Source organism: Typopeltis vanoorti, chromosome 9 (assembly GCF_054136105.1).
Source record: "Typopeltis vanoorti isolate ZY-2024b chromosome 9, IOZ_Tvanoo_1.0, whole genome shotgun sequence".
NCBI lineage: Eukaryota > Metazoa > Arthropoda > Arachnida > Uropygi > Thelyphonidae > Typopeltis > Typopeltis vanoorti.
This window is the reverse complement of record NC_143557.1, coordinates 51197501-51222076: the sequence shown is the minus strand read 5'-3', so window position 1 is coordinate 51222076 and position 24576 is coordinate 51197501. Positions and strand designations below refer to the sequence as shown.

Genomic DNA, 24576 nt, shown 5'->3' with positions numbered 1-24576 from the left:
TGGTGACAGGGATCATGCGGTACTCACTTGGGAAGTGACTAAGTTTATGAATGTTCCATTCAGAAAAGATTACATACTGAACTAGAAAGCAGGAAATTATGAACAACTGTATACTGAGTTCAGCGGAGAGGTTGCTGTATGGGAAGAATATCGACAGTCCATGAGAAGCATTTAAACAATACTTAAGTGATGCAATATCAGAATGTGTCCCGAGAACTCAAAGAATAAATACGGTAGGAGTCAAATGGATGTATAATCTTATTGAGCAATAGATTCATTAAAAAAGGATGATGTGGAAGGAATACCGTGTTCATAAGGATGATGTCAGTTATTATAATTATAAGCAGCAGACTGGAAGAGTCACAACTGTTGTACAGAAATCTGTCTGAGTACGGAAAGAAACTGGCTCTGGAAGCTAAAGACAACCCACAAGAATTATGCAGCAAGTAAAAGAAAGAACGCATATGAAAGAATAAGTCTTCTGAATGTAGAGGGTGTGATGGTGACGGATGTAGAATAGGCTATTAAACTAATGCGTGCCCAATTTGCTAAAAGCTATCAACCTGATGAACGCAACACCGAGCTCACTGTTGCCTCTTCACTAGATGAAGAAATGCAGGTGTGTGAAGCCAAGGTATTAGAGCTGTTGCACAAATTGAATAACATTTCAGCAATAGGGACTGATGGAATATCAGCACGGGTGTTAAAGTGTTCAGCAACTGCTATTCCTTTGACTAGGCTATATAATTTGAGTCTCAGAAGAGGTAGGGAAGATTCTGCAGGAGTTGAAAGAATGTATGGTAATCACATTGCACAAGGGTGGTGCAAAGACCGATGTATCCAACTGTCGACCAATCAGAATCCCAGGAGTGGTGGTGAAGATTTTGGAAAAATTGGCCAGGGCTTGCATTCAAAAATGGGTTGACAGAGAATCTCTACCTTTCAATGAACAGCACAGGTTTACTAAGGGAAAGTCATATTGGAGCAACTTGCTCACATTGTATAAAAATGTTACCACTGATATTCCCCTAGACAAGGGGAATGGATACACCATGATACGTTTGGATTTTACTATGGTTTTTGATAGAATACAGCATGGAAGACTGTTGCATAAATTGAAGAATATGAGTTTAGATTATAAAATATTAGTGTGGATAAGAGGATGGCTGACGGACAGATCTCAAAAAAGTGGGTATAGTATACAGGAGATGTGAGTCATATAAGAGACGTTCATTCACTGCGCACCGCCTGCAATATGGCATCCTATCACAATGCCTCGTTCAAACTCCGTCAGTTCCCCTTCTCGTAGCTATTTCACCCGAACACAGTTGCACTGACTTGGGAGCACCATATTCCCTAATTTATGCTTGCTACAAACACGTTACAGGGTACGACGCACTTTGCCCATGGGGGAATCCGTTTTCTTTCCAAGCAGTGTGTGTGTGTGTGTGTGTGTGTGTGTGTGTGTGTGTGTGTGTGTGTGTGTGTGTGTGTGTGTGTGTGTGTGTGTGTGTGTGTGTGTGTGTGTGTGTGTGTGTGTGTGTGTGTGTAATTTCTATATATGTTACTGTGAAAGACCGAAATTAGAGAATGTCAATAATATTCTCCGGTGAATGTTGACACATACCAAGATCAAAGACCGAATATCTGGTTATATTATTATACATTCGAACCATCGCCGGTATATGTCGACAAGCACAGATAAGCTCTGGTGGGGGTCGAAATTTTCTCTGGCTGTGTCTTATTCTCGGCTTGTCAAGCCGAGCCGAGAATAAGACACAGCCAGAGAAAACCAACAAAAACGCCATCTATTTGTTAGACTCTCGAACACTGTGCTGTTTTTGTCAGTCTTATGCAAGGTTTGCTGGTACGTGCAACGTTTAGGTTAGGTTAGGTTCAAAGGAAAATATTGAAGAGGAGCTGCAACCTACCACGTCTTCATATCAAGCTCTGAGTGAACAACACGAGTTTATTTCTATAAAAAGAGCGGCCGCGAAAGAGAATCTTATACTGCAAGAAACGAAAATCTTACGAATCTCAAAAAGAAAAATACCTCCTGCTCAAATTGGTGATACCGTACAAATACAAGTCCCTAATGTCCACCGTGGTCGTACAGATGTCCGAAATGTGTTGGCGGTTGTTGTTGGATTAGAAGACTCTGAATTTTATAAATTAGACAAAAATGGTACCCTCAAGCAGCTTTATACCCGTAATCAGTTCGTAATTTGTAACGAAAAGTTACTTTCCATAGATCAGATTTCTTCTCAAGAAATGTCGCTGAGAGTAGTTGCAGCTGCTGAGAGAAGCAGCTGCAACTAATTCGAGAAGTGGAGGACAAAGCTGTAATTGCAAAAAGAAGTGTTCCACGACTAAATGCAGTTGTAAAAGCAAGGGATTCTTGTGCAATTCACAGTGTCATAACAGATTCAGTTGTTGTAATAAATAAGTCTGTATAACGTTAATCACATAACTTATGTGTAACTTTATTATTTTGCCAGAATATAGGTCTTTCATAGTAATATATATTACTACACCAAGCGACTATGTGAATGCTGACATTCACCGGAGAATGTCTACATTTGCCAGATATCGATCTTTCACAGTAACATATATATATATATATATATATATAATAGTTTGTATGGCAGAAAACCGGAATAAGATATTAATTCAGTTAACACATTCACCGAATACTACTTCGCTCCTGCAACCCATGGACCAGGATGTTATTCATGTCTTCAGGATATATTATATACAAAGTGCTTTAGCTCAGGAGATTGCTGATACCGAAGGTTAGAAAACCGTAAGAGATTTTTGGAAGGAATATAATATCGTGTATTGTACAAAAAATGTAGTGCAACATGGAGTGTGGGTGATAGGTATGTATGTATGTATGGTGTATGAAAAAAGTTTATGAAAATATACGATCATACATTGAACAGAATTCGACAAAGAAAAGATTTGCAAGAGACAAGATAGAACTGCTAGCTGAAGATCTGAAGTTGAAGGTTGATAATTCAGATGCACAGCCGTTGGTGGAAGAAGAGTTTGAAATGAAGGGCTTATAGTAAAAGCACAGAATGCTGCAGAAGAAGAAGAAGAAGAAGAGAGGGGGAAATAGAACAACAGGCAGAAGTCGATTCTCCAAAAACTTTTACAGTGAAAAAAAAATTACCGGAGACAATTACCTTTGTTAATTAGCCAGTTCGTTTGTTTGAAGAACCCTCAACTTGAAGAGATTTAACAAAGTAGGCAGAATGATGCAAGCTGCAATTGCTTTCTGTAGAGAAATATATATATACAGTATATATATGGATTAGGAGTTAAAATAACCAAGTTATTTGATAAACTTGGTTATTTTAACTCCTAATCCCAAGTATGCAAACAATTAAGTTTGCGCCTGAAACAAAGTTCAAGTCTAAAGATGATACAACACCAGGGCAACTCATTGTAAAGGTGGGTAAAGCTCTGATCACTATTCTTAGTGTTAGTATTTTCCCATAATGTAAAGCATATCTCACTAAAAGATATATACTGCAATGCATTATGGGTGGGGTCACAACCCAGACCGGTTTCAACATTTTTTTTGACTTCCTCAGTGAGTAGCTTGACCTTAAATACCAAGGTTATAGTAATACGGAGCTTTATCAACTTTACCTATAGAAGTTGCAACAAGGTGTTTTTATTTTTAATAAAAATCTCTGCAGGAGATATAGATGTAATAAATTTTTTAACTTGGGGATATTTTATATTAGGATAACCAAGTATATATATATATATATATATATATATATATATATATATACATATACACACACACTAGAAATACATTAATGACATTAGACGTACAATACATTGCATGTAATGTTTACTGTATCTCTGAATTTTTCTTCTCTTTTGTGTGTGTGTGTGTGTGTGTGTGTGTGTATTACATGAAGTGTCTTAGCGAGAATAACGAAACTAGTTATTCTTATTTATTAAAGGTAAATAGAATAGCTTATTTTTTATTTTTATTTCAGCTGAATTGGTGATAAAAATACTGTATATTACTTGTATTACAAGTCTTCATCAATATACATATATGTTGAAGATACCAAGCAATTTTATAAACTTGGTTTTAATCTTTTTTCCAAAGTAAGCAAACACACAATAAGTCAAGTTTGCGCCTGAACATAGTTAAAGTCTGAGGCAACTCGTGGTAAAGGTGGAGTAAGCTGTGATCGCTTTCCTTTAGTATCTCCCCTAATGGAAAGCACATCCCCTATCGGAGATCGTTAATGGGAGCCTGGCTCCCACTCAGGGGCGCGCCAGCAGTGTCCGGCGCCTGTGTGCAAAACTTTAGTTGGCGCTCCTATCACCCCCCTCCAATAAAAAAAAATCACAAAAAAAAAGTCGTTTTTTTTAAAAGTATTTCCTCCTCTTTGGCGCCTTTACTATCCTGGCGCCTGTGTGCGTCGCACACATTGCACATATGGCCGGCGCGCCCCTGCTCCCACTGACGAGACCTCGATAAAGGTCGAAACCAGTGTGGGTAGTGGCCCTTTCCTCTAATGCATAGTATCATACATCTCCGATAGGGGATGTGCTTTACATTATTGGAGATACTAAAGGAAAGTGATCAGACCTTACTCCACCTTTCCCACGAGTTACCTCAGACCTGAACTATGTTCACGTATAGTACACACACACACACACACACACACACACACACACACACACACACACATAGAGAGAGAGAGATGACCCTTGAACAACGTCGGTTTGAACTGCGCGGATTCACTTATATGGGGAATTTTTCTCAATAATTATTCTGGGAAAATTTTCGGAGATTAACGGCAATTTGAAAAATTCGCAGATGAACCACGTAGCCTAGAAATATCGAGAAAATTAAGAAAGAGTTAAGCATGTCATGAAGTACATGTCACTTACAGACAGTTCATGGCGCCATTCGCAGTCGAGAGAAATGTAAACAAACGTAATATATATATATATATTTATAATGTAGAGAGAGAGAGATTAAACTTTTATATGTGTAGCACATTAAGTTAAAAATAACGTTTGCATTTATTAATTTTTTTCAGTGAGGAAGTCAAAAACTCTAGCTACGGAAATATAATTCCTCTAGGATACAAGAAACATCTTGCTCCTAAAATAAACGGTACGAAAGAGTTTCACAGTATTTAAAAAGAAAAAAAAAACTTTTCTGAAAACTGAATCATAATCATAATTATCTTGTAATTTGTACTTGCTGGTGTTTGTAATTGTTCTCATCGATATACTGGTATAACAGATCGATGCTAATCTATTTTGCCAACAAGGTCTGTATTAATAATACATTTTAAGGCATTTTAATTATACAACATTTTAGCGTTTCCGTTCCTCCATTAATAGGCCATGAATTCCAATCGTACAGTATTATAGCATAGATATTTGGGAATCTCTTTCGGAGGTAGATGATTTTCAATACCCAGAAAGAAACTACTATCCGCTTAATGGACACTTGGAGTGACTTGGAAAAAAAAGTGTCATATTTGGGTCCCTAGAGCTATTTATTTCTATTTCAATTAAAAATAAATAATAAATTATTCAGATTATAAAATTGACGATTTTAAGTCATTCCCTGCTTCAGCGATGTAGTACTAGTATGTACCGGGAAAAGGACGGGGAGTGTTGTCATTTTAGTTATATACCCTTAAAGGTATTTGTAATTGTTTAGCATTATAATATATTTTAAACTGCCATATATTAATTACGTTAACATTTTAAAAATTATACCCTAGTAAAATTGAAAACATACATTTGTCACTTCTTATAATTTAAGTGCGTAAGTAGTGCTTATCAAAATTAGTGTATGGACGCATGTACTCTTGTTTTATGAAAGCAAATAACTATCGTTGAGAGCATCCAAACTCCAACAAATCAAATTAATATATAATCAAAGTAATGTTATTATTTCTTTTCAGATTCCATTGTTTGTCTCAGAATATGAAGTTAGAATTTTGTTCCTATTTCTAGAAGCTGATAAGTGTTCCTTCGTTGATCATGAGATCCAGATTTAGTCGGTAATGAAAATAACAGTTTTGGGCTGAAATACTTGGATTCTCATCCCACCTAGAACCCGAAGAATTAAATTTTTCAGCTGAAGGTTCTCGACAGAGATAGTCTCATACAGGGGTGGTAGGGTTTTCCACCCCAAAAACAACCGAATCATAAGAACACGCTCAATTTACGTTTATAATACACTATCCTCGTAGTAGCCTTAGCTGCTTAACAGAATAACCAAATAACCTTGTAGACTACTATTTAGATAAAATCAAATTTGGTCTGGTCCATTGTTTTACAAACACAATAATGAACGTGTTCTCAGTATTTAGAGGAGGAGTAATGTACCACTAACTGATATTTGTAAACCAACAAACTGCCTCCTCCCCACAGACACACAAATAAAAACAGTCAAACTGTAAAATGTTTGTTTTACAGTCTCTATCTTTTAAATGAAATATAAATTTAAGAAATGAGAAATTACAGATGTCTGAAAACATATGGGAACTTTAAAGAGTGAGCATATTTCCCAGTGGTACTTCGAGAGAGAGAGAGAGAGAGAGAGAGAGAGAGGTTCAGATGCGTTTAATCCAGTCTCTATTCATTTTTAATTACTGTTACATGCTTTGGGAGTCACACTAGTTACAAAAAATTGCCAATTAATGTTCAATAATTTAAAAAAATCGTATTATTATATTCCTAAAACCTGCAAAAAGCTTGGATATCTGTAAAAATAATATCTGCGATTGAAGTTTTTGGGCAGATCTGGATTCAGCACCTCGAATACATTAGAATCACCTAAATTAATTAAAAATAATTTTAAGTTAAATTGAAATTTTGATTTGTTGAACAGTGTAATGTTTTCTGCTACAGATGGATGTCTGAGGACAATTCGCTACAGGATAACAGTTAATCTTAACAGATTCATTCTTGTGAGAGGGGTTGGAAAGATAGATGGTCCATTATCGTGAATTCGTGGTAGCAGTGTAGGGAGAGGCAATCTTCCCAGAAAAGGTATGGCGTTTATCGTTAAATCCAATGGTCATATGTTCTGCAGCACAATTGCAAATGGGTTGAAAAAAAAAAAAAAACTTCACCTTCTAAAAATCTCAATATCATTCACCATATTGCAATGGCAATTAATTTAAATTAGGTGAAGGTCAGCTAGCACCAGTATATTTGCAAGTAGTTGATGTATATATATTATGCTCGACGATCACTAAATATGACCAATCAGTCATTCGCATGACAACTTCCTGATTTACCTATTTGCTGAATAAACTATCAGGGTTGGAGCATGAAGAATCAGCATAAATCATCCTATTCAATAAATATGGAGAGGAAAAAAACTTCATGAATATTTTCTCGATCTATATAGTACTGAATTGTATAACACGAGAAAAAAAAAACTTTTTGTTTCTTAACTGGCGTGCTATCAGTTAATATTGACTAGGTACTGCTGTTTCTTTGTAAGCAACTCAGAAGGTTCCAAAGCATGAATAATTGATTCTGAAAGTGATTTACATTTTTAAAGTGTTTGCACATGTCACTAGGGCAACTAAAGCCGATAACAATTCTATCAGTAAATAAATTGTACTTAATGAATAATACTTTTGAAGAGAACACTATGCTTTTAAATAACTTTTTAAAGCTGCATAAAAGTAGTAAATATTGAACAAAGCAATGGTGCCCATATTCAGAGTCGAAGAACATGTGTTCGAATTGCTCAATTACTCTTTTTATTTTTACAGTGAGCTCGAGGATAGAAAAGACCACTTTGAAAAGTATCAACTAAGTGAAATGAATACAGTTGTATACAAGGGAAACTTCGTCTCCTTCGTGTGTACGACAGTTCACCACTGTCGCACGCACGCACGCACGCACACACACACACACACACACACACATAGAGTCTATTATTTACTTACTTGTTTTCCTTTACTTTAACAGGAAAATGTACCATGATAAGGTCGATAACTAAGAGATGACGTTCTTCATTTTTTGTTGAAGCAAAGTACACCAGGGAATAAACTCTTCACCTTACAAAATGCGTAACCCTAGCAGCGGGTTATTGGTAAGAAGTAGTGAGACGAAATAGCTTTTGTCATAGCGTTTAGTTGAAACATATAAGTCCGCAAGGTTATCCTAGTGGCTATGCGCTTCGCAACCATATGCTTGGGGAAGGAGTGTCCTAGGCTCGATTCCCGTCGACGACGTGAAGAGCTTAACGATCTTCCTCAGCCATAGCCAAGTTAGCCGAACTTGGGCTTGGAGAGCAGGGTTTTTCCCCCAGTTTATCTGGAATTTTTCATCCCGCAAGCAGGCAAACCGGCCCCGTGAACACGCACACACGGATACAGTCAGGAATACTTTAGACAATCCCTCCAGGATAAAAATAGCGGGGGGGGGGGTTGAGGTGGTGCCGTACCTCCATAAAAGGGGCTTACGGTCGTTGAATCACCATACGAAATGAATGAATGAACTATAAACGGTATATGAAAAGTATAAAACAGGGCAAAAACTGGATAAATTTTGTCATGCTCACACATTCACAGTGCATAACACAAGAAGACAGCAGGATTCATTTGACTGCCTAAGAGGCAATCGAAAAAATCCTACTCTCTCATGTTATTTTGAAAAGCTATCGGAACAGCAGAAGCACACGTGAACAATATTAACAGGTCTGAGAGAAATATATTATTTTTATTCTTATTATTTTCGGCCTCCCACTGATATATTTAGGTCTATCTAGAGCAGCGACGGTAAACACCAAATCCCAACTTCGTACTTTATATTATATGTAACACCACACCATATGATATAGATGACGAATCGGAGTACCCTGTAGAAAACCAACCATATAGCCAATCTAGAGAAAGACTACCCGAGTGCTGAAAAGAAAAATAATAATTATAAATAAAATCGAACAACAACTATGCATGAAATTTTAATTTATCTCTCCCAAAGCCTTGTTATTATAAAGTATCTTCATGAAATTCCAGGATTCATCGCGAGAAGCCATTCCACATCACACTGATCTACTTTGCATGACGGCTTCCACACTCATCTGCTTGTTAAATCTGTTTATCGTCTTAAATGCGTGTATTCTTTAGGCGTTCTGTGGAACGAAAAACCCGGTTTTCCGGACGAAATAATCTGCTACCTCCATATGAGATCGATTAATTTGCCTTCAGCTGAAAAGCCCTTAATTATATGCGTCTTAAATGGTTCGAATTCTGGTCTTTTCAAACGAAAGGCATAGTCGTTACCGCGTGAGCTGTGTAGGCTCAACCATCTAATTATTAACTACCTAATTTCTTTTTTTGTATGTGAGGGCCATTCCCCATATTTTTAACCCTAAAAAAATTAAAATTATATCAAAAATAAAAATAAATACATAAAACATCAATTAAAATTAAATAAATAAAAAATAAAATAAAACATTAATTAAAATTAAAATAAATAAATAAATAATGAATATTATCATCGTGATCATCGAATCAGAAAAACTCATCGCGTGAGGTCCCACTGTCACACACGCACAGTTTATCATACCGTGCCTTAAATATGTTCACGGTCCCCACACTCAGCACAATCCTGGGCAATGCATTCCAATCACTGATCATGTTCCATTAAAAAAATTTGCTCCTAATCCCCTTGCTCACATTCTCCTTATACAACTTCCTGGGATGACTTGTTCTCTCACTGTCTTACCCATTCTATGCAAAACCTCTTTCACATTAGCCTATAAGAACTTATATGTCGCAATCATATCCCTCTTCCTCATCTTATCCATCAGTTTCTGCAAATTGCATTTATCAATCTATTTTCATACTCAGCACCTCACAGACCAGTAACCACCTTAGTCAATCGTTTCTAGACCCTTTCCAATACATCTTCATCTTTTTGAAACCCAGGTGACCAAATCTGTGCGCAGTAGTCCATATGTGGCCTGATTATATTCCTCATGGATATAATGGCCTGTATGAGTCTTCTTTCTATAAACTGAGAAATGTAGGTCACCATCCCAGTCAAAAGGCAGAAACTATTAAAACACTGGTTCATCGGGCCCACTCCTTTTGTTCTTCAGACGATCTTTTACAGAAAGAACTACAATATATAACTTCTTCCTTTCTATCCAATGGTTATAAGAATTGCTTCTTAAAAGAACTTTGAGTAGTTTTAATATGTCTTCCTCTTCAAACACAGAAGAAATAACGCGCATTACTGTCCTTTGTATACAAGGCATCAGTGAACGTATAGCAAAAGTTTTAAAACAACTGAATATTTTTGTTGCCTTTCGACCGTTTAGAAAAATCTCCACCTTTCTCACTTCTCCTAAGGACAAGCTTTTACATCTTAATCATCCAGGTGTCTACCAGATTCCGTGCTCTTGTGGATTATCTTATTTCGGACAAACGGGAAGATCTGCCTCTATTCGGCTAGAAGAACATTAATCTTATATTGAATACTTTAAACCTGAAAAGTCTGGACTTCCAGAACGTGCCATCTTCACTAGACACAGAGTTCATTAAAGAAAGACAAGAGTTCTTCACAGAAGTCAGTTTCTCATGGAACGCCGTTATAAAGAAACATGTGAAACTCTACTTCATTCTCCTAACTTAAACAGATCCGACGGCTTACGTCTATCCTCTTTATGGGAGATAGTACTTTACAAATCAGCTAATCTTTCCTAAGATTAGCTGATTTGTAAAGTACTTTTTATTGTATTGATTTTTTTTATTATTTATTTATTATTATTATTATTATAGTTTATTTTATTTTTTTATTTTTAGGAAAGTTATTGACCTTTTTAGTTATCTTACACCAGCTACTTAGGTGGCGCTTTTTGGAATTGTCAGTTATTGTTTAATTTGAGCTTAAAATGTACTGGAGATGCCTGTGACACAGGCGAAAATTATACTATTAAATAATCTTTGTACGTGAGTTTTTTCCGTTATTAATTTTGTATCGATATGTCTACTCACGGTATACCTCTTTTAAAACTTATTACTTCAGTCCTGAAGCCCCCTTATGCAGTGGAATAATTTTCCCCTTTTCCCACTCAATTGGGACTTTACCAGAACTGAGGCTTAAATTAAACAGGCAAGTTAGAGGAGGTGCTAATTCTCTTTGCGCATTCCCTTAAAACATGGACCGATATGCCATCTAACCCAATGGCAGTGTTATCATTAAAGTTCTGTAATATACTAAGCACCTCAACTTCTTCTATCACTAGACTCTCATCAGTCAATGACACATTCGGCACTGCAATATCACAACCAAGATGATAGACTTTACAAAATGATCACTAAGCAACTCAACTATTTGATTAGCTTCTCTAATTTCCTTACCATCAACACTTTTTAAAGTCATCCTTCCAAAGTTATTCCTCCTTTTACTTGCCACATAGCGAACGAACTCCTTAGGATTTTTTTTTTTTTTTTTTTGAACTCATCAGCTAGCTTCCTCTCATAATTAGCTTTGACCTTTCTTACCATGCAGGTTACCCTTCTTGCCTGTACCTTGTACTGCTCATGGGAATGCTCATTACCTTTTTCTTTATACTTCCACCACAACGTTTTCTTTATCTGCAACTCTCGCTTAATAATATTATTCATCCATCTTACTCCTACCTGATTCTTCCTCCTCCTGACTCTGGGAATATAGTCAGATACAGCTTTCATTAAATACTCTTTGATAATCTCCCATGCACCATCAACATCTTTCCCCCTTTAAATTCTCATGCATAGCACTTTTGAAGGCTGACTTCTCAGCTTGTCATAATCACCAGCCTTGTAATTCCACATATAGCCTTTCTTAACAGAATATTCAGCACATAATACAATCTCCCAAGTCAAGACCACATGATCACTTTCCTCTAGTGGAGACAGTGTATCTAAATTACTTACTGATATATTCTCCGAAGTTATGACTAGTAACACTATCAAATCTCTTGTCCCTTCAATTACATACTGTCTCAAGTAGTTAGCTCTTAACAATTGTATAAACTCCAATTCCTTTGTTTCTTGAGATCATTCCTTCTCCCATTCTATGTCCCCATAGTTAAATTCCCCCATAATAATTACACGTCTTCCACTCATCTTACTAATTTGCCAATGCATATCGTCTTTATTCTCCCTTATACCCCTTGGATTATAGCAGCAACCAATTACCTATTTCATCCTGTTGATTTCTATCTCACACCAAACAGCCTCAAATGAATTGCCCTCTACATGCCTGTCACCTGATTTAAATGTATTATTTTGAAAAAATAATTCAGAGCCGACTTCGAAAAGACAGTTGTCATAAAAATATAATAACAGAATTTCATTTATCAACAAGAAATTAATACCACAAATATGTACAACCTTGACTTACTATATTATTATTGGAAATAAATTATAAATTAACGCGGTGCTAACATATTGTATATCGATCTTTTAAAACACCTGGTGTAAACACACACACAGATTATTCTAAAATTTAACAACTTTAAGAAACGTTATTTGGAATGAAGTGACATTATGTAAAATGATGTTATAAATACATGTTGTATTGTATGGATCGTCTTTTGTAGCACGTCAAGGGCAGCTTCAAACTCCCACTAACTAGTGCCGGCTTCAGGCGGAAAGCAATGTAAATCAGTCATTGGAGCGCCATTTAAAGTTTCATTTTTATTAATTTAGTTTCTTTATAAATAGTATATAATTTGAGGGCTTACAACATATCTAGAGCCAGGTTGTCGCTAACCATTATTTGTCGTATACAAAATACAAAATCATACTGGGAAATTAATAGATATTTTAAAGTCCGGATTAATCACTGTTCGCATTTATATAAAAATATTTATAAACTTCATCTTGTCCGCACATAGATCCATATCGATTGCATTATCACATGTCTTTCTTAACCATCGCGTAACATTTTATTAGCATTTCCCAACATCAATACAACTAATATTGACGTCGGGAAATGCTTTCTGAATGTGCTGAGTGCGAATATTGCATTCGCACGCAATACATTCAGAGAGGTATAATGAAAGCATTGCACATTATGTATATATATATAAATCATTAATTTTACAGAAAGAAATATCAGTGTACTAACTTTTATGAATGAAGAAGTGCAGTAATTAAGAACTTACTTCTTCTACCTCTCCAGTGAATCGGAACTGATTGATTGTTATGGGGAGGGGGGGGGAGAATGTTTCTGTTTAAATTGTATACTGCAAAAATGTTCTCTAAATCAACATTAAAATATATGTGTGCGCGCGCGCACACACATATTTTAATGTTATGGATTCATCCATATTTTTTAGCCAGATATAGAAGGAAGTTTAAATGTTCCAAAAATTACCAGAGAGGAATGTTTCCGCCAGCTTATCACTTCAGCTGTGGACGTCTTGTATAAGTTCGAGTAAAGGGTCTACTACAAAAACTAGGTGATCCCTCCAAATTATTCTAATCTGAATGAGCTAGCCGAGGGATCATTTAACTCATTACTGAGCAGTGGTTCTACTCAGTGACTGGCTCACCATACCACTGAGCAGAGCTGCTCATATCCCACGGAAAAGCACCCACCGTAGAATCTTGATAAAGGCAACGTCAGTACAAAACATCCCACTGGCAAGTATCCAATGGAATTCAGTGATCGAGAAACTTCAGCAGACTCTTATCCGAGGAAGTTCAAGAGAGTAAAAGCTCTGCAGATGCACCATAAATTCCGCTTTTGTTGTACTTTCCAGTTTTGTAATAGAAATATCAGAGTTTTTCACCCCCCGTTTATCTGAGGTTTTTCCTCCCGCAAGCAGGCAAACCGGCCCCGTGAACACAAGCAGCTACAGACATAGGATACACCGGGAGGCAGGGGCACGCCAAGGGTATTTGTCGCCCGAGTGCAAACTTTTATTGACCACCCCTAATATTGCATGGTATAATCCAAATTAGATATTAGCTACATAAAATGCCTCCTTATCAATGTTGTCGCCCGGGTGCGGTGCAACCCTTGCACCCTTGGGTTGGCGTGGGCCTGCCGAGAGGCATAGGGCTAACCACCTTATCTTCGGGACGGGTACGGTTTAGAAGGGCTAAAGATCGCTCCGTAACAGGCCATTAAGCCTAATACTTGAAGGGAAGGGAAGAAGAGGAAGTAATAGAACCTGGTAATCGCTATATTAAAGATAGCTACTAGTAAATGCCGCCATCTATTAAGAAATCGGGGAACCACATATATATATATATATATATATATATATATATACTATTAACCAATTTGTATTCTCTAACAATTCTGAACCAAAAAAAAAAAAAAAACAGAAACTGCATTCCTGTGTCAATGAAATTTTCTTCAATTTATTAGACTTTTTGATACTCATCTACGTATTTTTATAATTTTAAAACTTTTAAAGTTAATTTTTATTCATCCAACAGAATACTTAAAATTGATCTGATAATATGAACCAAAAAAGCGGTATAGGGATTTTTTTTTTAGTATATTCTATACAAGCGTGCCAAATTTCTGCTTGTTGAAATACAGTCATCATTATCATCATAGTTTTCGCTTACACTCAAGCCCACAGTATATTACGGACACATTCAAAGCCGAATCCGACCAAATATGATAACTAGTTCTTATTGTCACAGTCTGGTGTATCTATTAATTTTGTGTTCTCTCTGTTTGATGTCATATCGATCGTTATAACTCACTTTCAGCTGAAAAGCCTCATATAAAAGTTCCCACATAATCGAATTTCCTTGTCTTATTAGAAAATTTCGGAATAGAACATAATCTTTCTAATGGAAGGCCATCATTCTGACGGGTGGACAATTGAAGTTCTCTGTCAATCTGTTTTAAATTCACAGCTATCCCAATAATTTTGAATAAATATATTATCTACATTTCTAAAGAGCCGAAAGACTTCAGTTTGGCTTAATATATAAAAATGGAGGAAACACTCGTATTATGGATTCGTCCATATTTAACTTCCTGATATAGAATTGCTATGGTATTGAACAGAGGGTTTTTCCTCTTTAAGTTTCTGGTCTCTGTTGAGGACTAGTAGCTGTGATAAAGCTGTCAGGCCAGCGAAACCTAATTTAAACACCAATAAAAGGAGAGCATAGGGCTCCTGGGCAGAGCTCGTAGTGCAAACCAAAGCAACTACGATGCCGAAGATTGCATTCTCATCAGCTCTCTGGTAATTTTCAAACATTTAAGTTTCTTTCTATATCTGGCTATAAAATATGGAAGAATCCATAATATCTTCCATTTTAATATTATTATTGAGTGGGAAAATTAAGATATCGAAATTCGCTTGACAAGTAAAGCCTAAATGCTAATAAATAGAAATGAGTAGAATATTAAACCAATTATCTTTCCGAACTTCTTAATTATTTCTGAGGTTTCTCCTAAATGATAATTAAAAATATCCCTTACTGTCATCCTTTAATGTTTTTGGGATATCTCATCTCAGCATCCTCAATGTGTTGAGCTCAATGGCCTATCACAGTCAAGTAACTTGGCTTCCTAGACACTCCATTAATACGACGACAGGCGGTTAATGCAATCTGCAATTTGTATGGCTGCGAATTTCGTGTATTATCTGGCTGGTTTGTTTGTTAAGGTTTTCTCCTGGGAACTCGTGGTGAAAAGCTCTAGTTTCCGTGAGAGAGAGAGAGAGAGAGAGAAAGGATGTCATCGCCATATTAGAAAATTGCAATAACTTTATTGCAATTTTCTTGCAAAATTTTCAGTTTTTCAGATTAGAAAAGCAGTATATTTTACTGATACCTACAGAAAATAAAACTGCTAAATAACAGAATCTAGGTACATTAATTTCAATTGTTCAAGTAATTATTGAAATTACTAAAGTAAATACACGAACTTTATCTAGAAATGCTAAATGCAAAACTATGGATTCACGCTGCTATTTTTCATGTGTGAGAGAACATTGAGGAGGAATTTTGAGTTCCATCACACTTAATTTTTCATGGGATTGAACAAAAAGTCCTTAAGAACTGTGGCATCCTTTAAAATTTATTAAGAAAGAAAAAATCGGTAAGTGGCTTTCTTTTACATTTAAAGGAGAATTTTTAAATCTTTTCAATAAAGTTTAAGCATTTCAAATATGTTTAAGATGTTATGTTTCGAATTAGAAAAAGTAAAAAATTTGTAAGAAAATATTTTACCTCTTTGTATCGTTGTAGATGTACTTCCCAAAGTGTAGTGTAACATCATTTTATAATATTGATAATAATATCGAAATTAAATTCAAACTTCATATAAACGACTTCCATAACGTACGTGAGCTCACTCCAGAGAGAGAGAGAGAGAGAGAGAGAGAGAGAGAGAGAGAACGAGATGAGAGAACGAACTGAGAGAACGAACCAGACTATGTTGAATGATATCATCAAAATTTAAGGCTGAATTAAACATTTTTTAATTATTCTTTCTTTATTTACATTCAAGATTCTTAATTATTGAGATCGAATTTATATGACATTTGGTTTAAAACATTTTAACCTTTTACAGGAAAACCGCAGACAGTTTATATTTTCCTCAACATATTGAATGTGTATGAAATCAACGAAGAAGCAATGGTAAGTTAAAGATCAAGTCCTGCGAGTTGGAAGAACTTTTATTACGTAGTAAAACTAGTCGCCATTGCTCAAGTGTTTAAACCAGTTCGGCTTTATTATTATTGTTGTTCTTATTTTCAATCCATGTATACTAACCAGTATGTAAAACTGAAGGCGAGTTAGCTGGTCTCGGTGTGTGTGTGTGTGTGTGTCTACAATTTGAAGTGAACAGTCATCAAAGATCTCAGTTTCTGAAGCTTTTTCTAACAGCAAAATACCAATTTGGCTTAGAAGGTTTTTTGCATATTAACTACGGAAAGTAACACCTGCTGGCTTCACTGTTCCACTTTCGAATTAATCTTTCATTTTTGGTACCAAAGCTTAACAATAAGCAGAGGTGAAAAAAAAAAAAAAAAAGAAGAAGAAGCTGATGCCATTTTATCGAATAGAAAAATCGTATAGTTTCAAGTACCTTTTATTTGAAATGGGCTTTATTTACTGCGACTACCTTATAAATGAGGTATTGCATACAATGAATTATTGCATTTTCCTATTGTTTTGAAATAAATCAGCTTTATATTTTAAAAAAATATAGAATAAATAATAAACTATTTAAAAGTATTGTAAAATATTTTATTTTTAAAATATCACATCTAAAAACCACTGCGTGATATATTCTAATTGGCTGTTTATTAGATTGAAATAAGTTTTCTTTTAACTCCCAATTATGTTTATGCAAACCAGAAAACGAAAACGTTTTATAGGAATTCAGTATGCATACATATTTTGACGAAATCTGGGAAGACAGTCGACTAAATCTGAAGGAAATGATAGAGGAGACTCCAGTAACTCTGCCAGAAGAAGTTGCTAAGAAGATTTGGAAACCTGATCTTGTATTCGACAACTGTAAATCTGGGGAAGTGTTTCCTCTTACCGTGGTGAACACAATTATGAAGGTTTTACCTCAAGGAAGTCTGCACAGAACTACAAGGTATGTCGAAATAAGTAATTTAGTTAGTATTCAGTCCTCAATATAATATTATATATATGGGATGGGTTTGTCGTCATTATTTTTTTTTTTCTCGCGTGTGAACAGTATGTCTCATGATTCCTAAAAATGATGGCTGCCTACCGGCCAGTCTTGAATATTATGTGCAATTTTGTTTGCTTACTCTTGGGTAAAAGAAGAATATAATTTAATGTGACGTTTACTTCATTTTCCATATAAAAAGGGAAAAAAACTCTTGCTATCTACTTCTATATTTATACCTTAACAGCAGTAGGAAAAATCCTATGGAATCATTTCCCATTGGTACAATAACCGTTCACTTGTTTTTCTTGGAATCTAGAAAGTGATCGACTCAAGAATAAATAAAAATGTATAGCTGCTTAATAATAAAATAAAATAAAATATATACGGAACAAAACAATAAATAATTCCGATTTGTATCCCAAAACTTATACTCTCTTAAAGCATTATAAAGTAAATAGTAAATAAATAATCGCGGGCTAATTGGAATTTTTTTAATTTAATAAATCAGGAGATGTCAAATCTAGATGAAAAGGATACCCCTCTATTTTTTTATTATAATTATCATTAATTTAGAATTAGGTCTTTCTTGTCATTAACTATCAACAAGTGGTCTTACAGAAGGCAATAAAATTCATCTCCTGCCTAAAGACAATCATAAATATCTCTACTCATGGTTGGATTAGAACCCGCAGTCTATTGGTAGGAGGCGAAAACAGTAATCACCAGTGGTAGTGCTATCCTATAATATGGGATAGTATAACAGTACAGTACAGTACTCTTAATTTTATGCTGTAGTATAACAATCTTGTAGTTAAATATCAGATCATAATGAGCATTGTTGTACCATAAATCATAAATAAAATAATTATGTGGGGGAAAATGTGTGCAAGAATAATTGCTATTGGTTCAGTTGGACATTCTTCTTCGATCCTGTTCTTGCAAATAAATAATCTGCACGATAAAATAAAACAAGCTGCAGATCGATGTTTGATATTTAATATTCTGATATTTTGGTTCATCTAGATCTTCCTTGAATTCTGTAATTCTATGAGTTTGCAGTCCGTCGTAATCCTGGACTATTTTATAGTAGCAATCCCCTTCACATGCCCTTTCAATTTCTGTCCATCGAAATTTCTGTTCGTAATTGAAAATTTATTCGGCAATGTTATTTATTTTCATTTATTTTCTAATATTTTTCTTTTTTATGTAATATTTTATACCGTGTTGTCTTACAAACTTCATTTGTATTGTTTCTATTATTATGTTACTACCATTCTGTGTATTTTTTTTATCTCATACTCTCCATGTCTATGTTTCAATGTCAAATTTAACAGTTCATTTGAAGGTATATCTTAAAGGAAGTTTTAAGTTTTAATTTAATTTTTATTAATTTCTCATCAAAAATTAATTTACACCTTTCAAGATCATTTCTTCTATGGGCCTTTTTTATATGAGAAATTTGCATGCTGAATGGTTCTATTTCAAAACTAAGTGAAGTGATATTTCTCTGTAATTCGTTTTTGATTCAAAAACATGCTTTGGCCATTTGTAGATATGTTAACTAATTTCATCAATATGAATTACTTTTTTTTTGTCACTTTCCCACGAAAGATTGTAAACGGATAACAAGTTAGCATTCTGGATGGCGTAAGGATTTTTTTTTCTTTTGGTTTGTTAAATAAATTATATATCTATATATATATATATATATAGATATATAATTTTTAGTTTGTAAGTGTGTGTTACATAGTCCTGCGATCTTGCCCTAGAGACCAAAAGATGGAATTTTTCAAACCACCTCAGGCTTCCATCAAACAAGACAGTGGTCTCACACTAAGCAATAGAACTCATCTCCCACTTAAAGACAATCACAAAACATCCCCCCATAAGAGGATTAGAATCAACGGCCTGTTGGCCGGAGAGGGGAGGGAGGAATTCGTTTTCATTTATATATTCTGCATGATATTTCCATATAACTTTTGAACAGTATTAGACAGTATTAGAACAGTACAGTACTGAAGAGAGCAGAAAATTTGTAAGGAAAAGGAAAACATTAAACGTGACGAACTTGGTAATCCATTCCTAATCTTTAGGTGTAATCTTAAATAGATACATGGTGGTTTTATTACCATGGAAGGATTTCCCACGAAGAAAATCTGATTCTGAATTTAATAATTAATCGCATTGAAATTTACTTAGCAATATGACGATCGTACACGATTCAAAAATTCAAAAAAAAAAAAAAATATATATATATATATATATATATAGAAATCATGCTCTACAGATGAACTCTGTTTGTAATACACAAAACTTATGATTATAATTCCATAAACCACATTACAAAGCAACTTCGAATCATTTGTATTCGTTATGATTCCACATCAATTTTAATTTACATTAACATTAATTTTTTTTTGTTACTATAAAAAGTTATTTGTTGATGTTAAAAAATGTTTAATTTTCTTGACCAAAAAGATCTGGAATGACTTTTAATGGGATTATATTGATCAAGTGCATATAATAAACAACTATGTTATACCAACTAGTTTCACCAACTAAAGCTGTTGGCATCTTCAGGGTACATAACTGATGTAAGGCACTAAAAAGTAAAAAACTGTTACAAACTATAATCGACCGATTCCAATTATATTAAACAAAGAACAGAGCGCGTACAATACATGCACAGAGAGTGCATGATATAACTTGCTGTTATTTAGGAACGTTCTATAGTTGGCACTATAATTCAGTTCTGGCGAGTTGAGGGATCTAATAAGGGTCTTCCAGATTACGTGCAAGATTAGTCCTTGGTTCCTGTTAAGGAACGAAGACTCGTCCACAAGATACTTTTCTCTGAACCCCGACAAAGACAACAAGATTATGTACGTTATATTTCTACCATCGTCATTCCATACTTAGGGACAGTTTTCAATAAGATTGCTAGACTCCTTAGACCACATAAAATAAGAGTGGCCTTTAAACCTACAGAAACGATTAGACAATTCTTAAGATCTCCAAAAGATAGCCATCCTTTCTCCAAATATGCTGGAGTTTATAACATACCCTGCTCGTGCGGCTTGAATTACATCGGCCAAATTTCAAGGAGCCTTGAAATTAGGCAAAAAGAACACATAGGTGACGTCAATAATAACAGAGAAGAAAAATCGGGGTTAGCTTTTCATTTCTCAAGAACGAACCATGCCATAGAGTGGGATAGAAGCCCAATTCCCTACATGGAGGAGGACTTTCACTCCCGAATTTTTAAGGAGGCCACAACAGTTGCCCGCTATATACAAAACCTTAACAGGAACCAAGGACTAATCTTGCCCGTGATCTGGAAGACCCTTATTAGATCTCTCAACTCGCCAGAACTGAATTATAGTGCCAACTATAGAACGTTCCTAAATAACAACAATGCACGCTCTATGTGTATTGTACGCGCTCTGTTCTTTGTTTAATATAATTGGAATCGGTCGATTATAGTTTGCAACAGTTTTTTACTTTTTAGTACCTTACATCAGTTATGTACCCTGAAAATGCCAACAGCCTTAGTTGGTGAAATTAGTTGGTATAACATAGTTGTTTATTATATTCACTTGATCAATATAATCCCATTAAAAGTCATTCCAGTTATTTGTTGATTTAAGAGGAAAAGTGATCTAAAAGAAGATCTAAATTAAAACGCATGATTTAACATGTTATCTCAATCACAAACGAACTTCATAATTTGAAATAAAAGAAGAGCATAATTTAAAAAAAAAATAATATGTTAGTCTTCTTCTATAATTGCTTCTGAATAAATGTTTTGGTATATTTTAGGTATAATCTAAAAATTGCTTGTCCTCTTCATCTCCACAACTACCCAATGGACACGCAGTATTGTTCCATGACCATTGCGTCATGTAAGTTGTATATTATATTTTTTATGAATGTTCCTCTTATTCTTCTTTTTAATAAAATCATATAAATGTCAAGTTTCAATTTTTAAACTCTGTGATTCGGCATGTCTGATGCGATAACATTTCGCTTAAGTTTCACTCTATATAAGATTTTTATCAACTCTGTTCATTATGTCTTCTTTGTTAATACCAATAGTGTCAAATCCAGAAGATAAACTGATACTCGATTGGATAAATGCTAGTCCTGTTTACTCTGATATAGCTCCTAACATAACATTCACAGAGGAGATCAAGCCAATTAAATATTATATAAAAGCTCCCCAAACTAGCAAAGGAATTGTACCCTGGTTTAACGGTAAGAATTCATTTCGTGTATTAAATATTTCAAGTAAGAAATCGTAGCCTACCAACTATACAAGTAATTATTGCATAATATATTTTTTCAAGATCAGGAAATCTACGGATCTCTGCTTTTTTATCCTGTTGGCCTACCATTGCTAACAACTTTAAAACAATATTTGCATTTATAGGCACCCTGCTGTAAACTCTATTGAATATTTCTGGATTGTTTTTAAAAATTTATAACAAACAATTGTCACAATTAATTACTTCTTTATTTAAACCACAAATCAAGTGATCAAAGATCTCGATTCCGATGCGAAAGTCGAATATCTAGAATGATATTTTATAGAAAACTCGAATGTTTTGACCTTTATTTTGTGTTCGGTGCTTGGAAAGCTTTCAGGGTTGTTTCAAATTTTAGAATATAATTATGACGCAACTTACGAGTTATCGTTGATGACGTTAAAATTCATTGTCCAATTCATATTTTCTGATTCTTATCTACATACTGTTGTATTTTTCTTTCTTTACTTTTTTTTAGTGCTTGACACAATTATTGCTAAATAATATCTTGCAATAATAAAATTTTCTTTAGCTTCTTACAAGAAAAAAAAAAAGAAAAAAAGAAAAAAAACAGAAAAAAAAACGAAAGTTGAAGAAAATGATGCTAACGAAAATCATTGAGCACATATATAGCATATATATATATATATGCTATATATGTGCATATATATATATATATATATATATATATATATATATATATATATATATATATATATATATATATATATATATACAGGGTGTTCGGGATAAATTTGACAGTTTCGTAAGGAAAAAGAAAATCTTCTTTGTATCTATTAAATTTAATGAATTGACAAAAAAACATTACAGGCAGAGTTAATTACAATACTATCAACAAGATTTACTCAAAATAACCACCATTAGCATCGATCACAGCTTCAATTCTGCTTCGGAACCTCGAACAAGCTGATGCTACAGTCTCCCTGGGAAGGGCCGCAAAAACTGTTTTAATTTTATCCATTAACTGGGCTTTTGTATTACTGGAAGTGCGATTGGTGTCTTTTTCAACTGCGCCCCATACAAAATAATCCATGGGGTTAAGGTCTGGGGAGTTTGGAGGCCAAACATTTGGACTGGTGAAGTCGTAGAAATTTTCAGACAACCATTTTTGACTTTTCCCAGAGGTGTGGCAAGGGGCCGAATCCTGCTGCCATACATACGGCCTACCATTGGCTACCCTTGTTATCCAGGGCTTGACTACAGTTAGCAACTCCACGAACAAAGCCCGAATTCCAATGCCAGGGTTCTTCAACACCTGTTCCTGCAGATTTGCGAGGAATTCTGCTGTACGAACGCAATCAGATCGTCTGCTAGGGATCTTTCTTCTTGCTACATCCTCGTAGTCACCATTGCAAGTCTCTAGTTCATGCCCGATTGTTTTTACTGTATTCAGGGAGCATTGGGCAGCAGTCGTAATATCCTTATTTTGATGGCGGGCACGAATCATCATGATACAAGTTATTCTCTTCCATGATTCAGGTGGGTTCCAGCTATCCATCCTTTCTGACATCTTGTATATGAATGAAGAAGGGTCCAAACTTTTAAATGAAGAGAAGTGTGTGTTAATACATGTAACTTACGGAAAAATATAATTAATTATAAATATGTCAAATTTATCCCGAACACCCTGTATATATATATATATATATATATATATATATATATATATATATATATATATATATATATATATATATATATATATATATATATATAATTGTGATAATTGTTTGTTATAAATTATAATGCACTCGCTCCCTGTCTCTTGTAAGTAATGTCCCTCATGTGTTCTTACATACGCAATTCGACAGATTTGTATCTCTGCCCAAAATAAAGAATATCACGATCACACAATATTTTATATACACCAGGATATTTGAGTTAATGATGATAAGGTTTTGGGTGGCTAATTAAGAAACGGATCTTTGGAAGTGGAGTGAACAAGGTTCTGATATTGTATTTTCTTAGAACCTTTGCTAATTTATGTGAAACAGTATTTATGTAAGGAATAAATATATTACCTTTGAATCTATTTCTTCTGAGTGATGCCTAGGAGGATTAAGAAGGAATTTTTCAATGATTTTCTTGGAATATTCATTAACTTCGAAAGAAGTTTTCAGATGGTTTATTTCTGTAAGAAGTTCATTTGGGTCATCAAGAAGAGAACGTGCTCTATGTCCCAAGGTAGAAATTATTCCAAACTTATGAGGAGGGAAATGATAGGACTGATTGTGCAGATATCTGTTGGTATGTGCGGGCTTTCTATACATCGATATTTTGAGTTTACCAGAAGAGCGAGTCAGTTTGACATCAAGAAAAGGCAAGGAATTATCCGTTTCAAGCTCGGCAATAAACTTAATGAAGACAAACAATGAAGACATCATCTACATAACGTTTCCAAACTTTAGGTGTTAAAATAAAGGAAGAGATAGCCTTGGTTTCAAAATCCTCTAAGTAAATATTTGCGAGTAGAGGGGATAAAGGATTACCCATAGCCAGTCCATGATTTTGTTTGTATATAGTATCTTGAAATCTGAAGTAACCGGAATATTGATGCAATGTGTAAGAAAGGCTAACATTTTTTTGGATAACTTGT

The 24576-nt window shown here is 34.7% G+C and overlaps 1 protein-coding gene and 1 long non-coding RNA gene across 2 annotated transcripts in view; one reads left to right on the top strand and one right to left on the bottom strand.

The window, feature by feature from the left end:
* Positions 1 to 13702, bottom strand: part of LOC150103037 (uncharacterized) — a 61561-nt gene extending 47859 nt beyond the window's left edge. Inside the window, exon 1 of the long non-coding RNA XR_016548829.1 lies at positions 13402 to 13702. This is a non-coding gene — a long non-coding RNA (uncharacterized LOC150103037). The remainder of the gene's footprint in view (positions 1 to 13401) is intronic.
* Positions 13703 to 17395: 3693 nt separating this feature from the next.
* The window catches only part of LOC150103036 (glutamate-gated chloride channel-like), a 26273-nt gene continuing 19092 nt past the window's right edge, over positions 17396 to 24576 (top strand). The window contains exons 1-2 of the mRNA XM_090398058.1: positions 17396 to 17613; positions 21475 to 21557. Of these exons, the coding sequence (XP_090254184.1) occupies positions 17396 to 17613; positions 21475 to 21557 (301 nt within the window). The remainder of the gene's footprint in view (positions 17614 to 21474; positions 21558 to 24576) is intronic.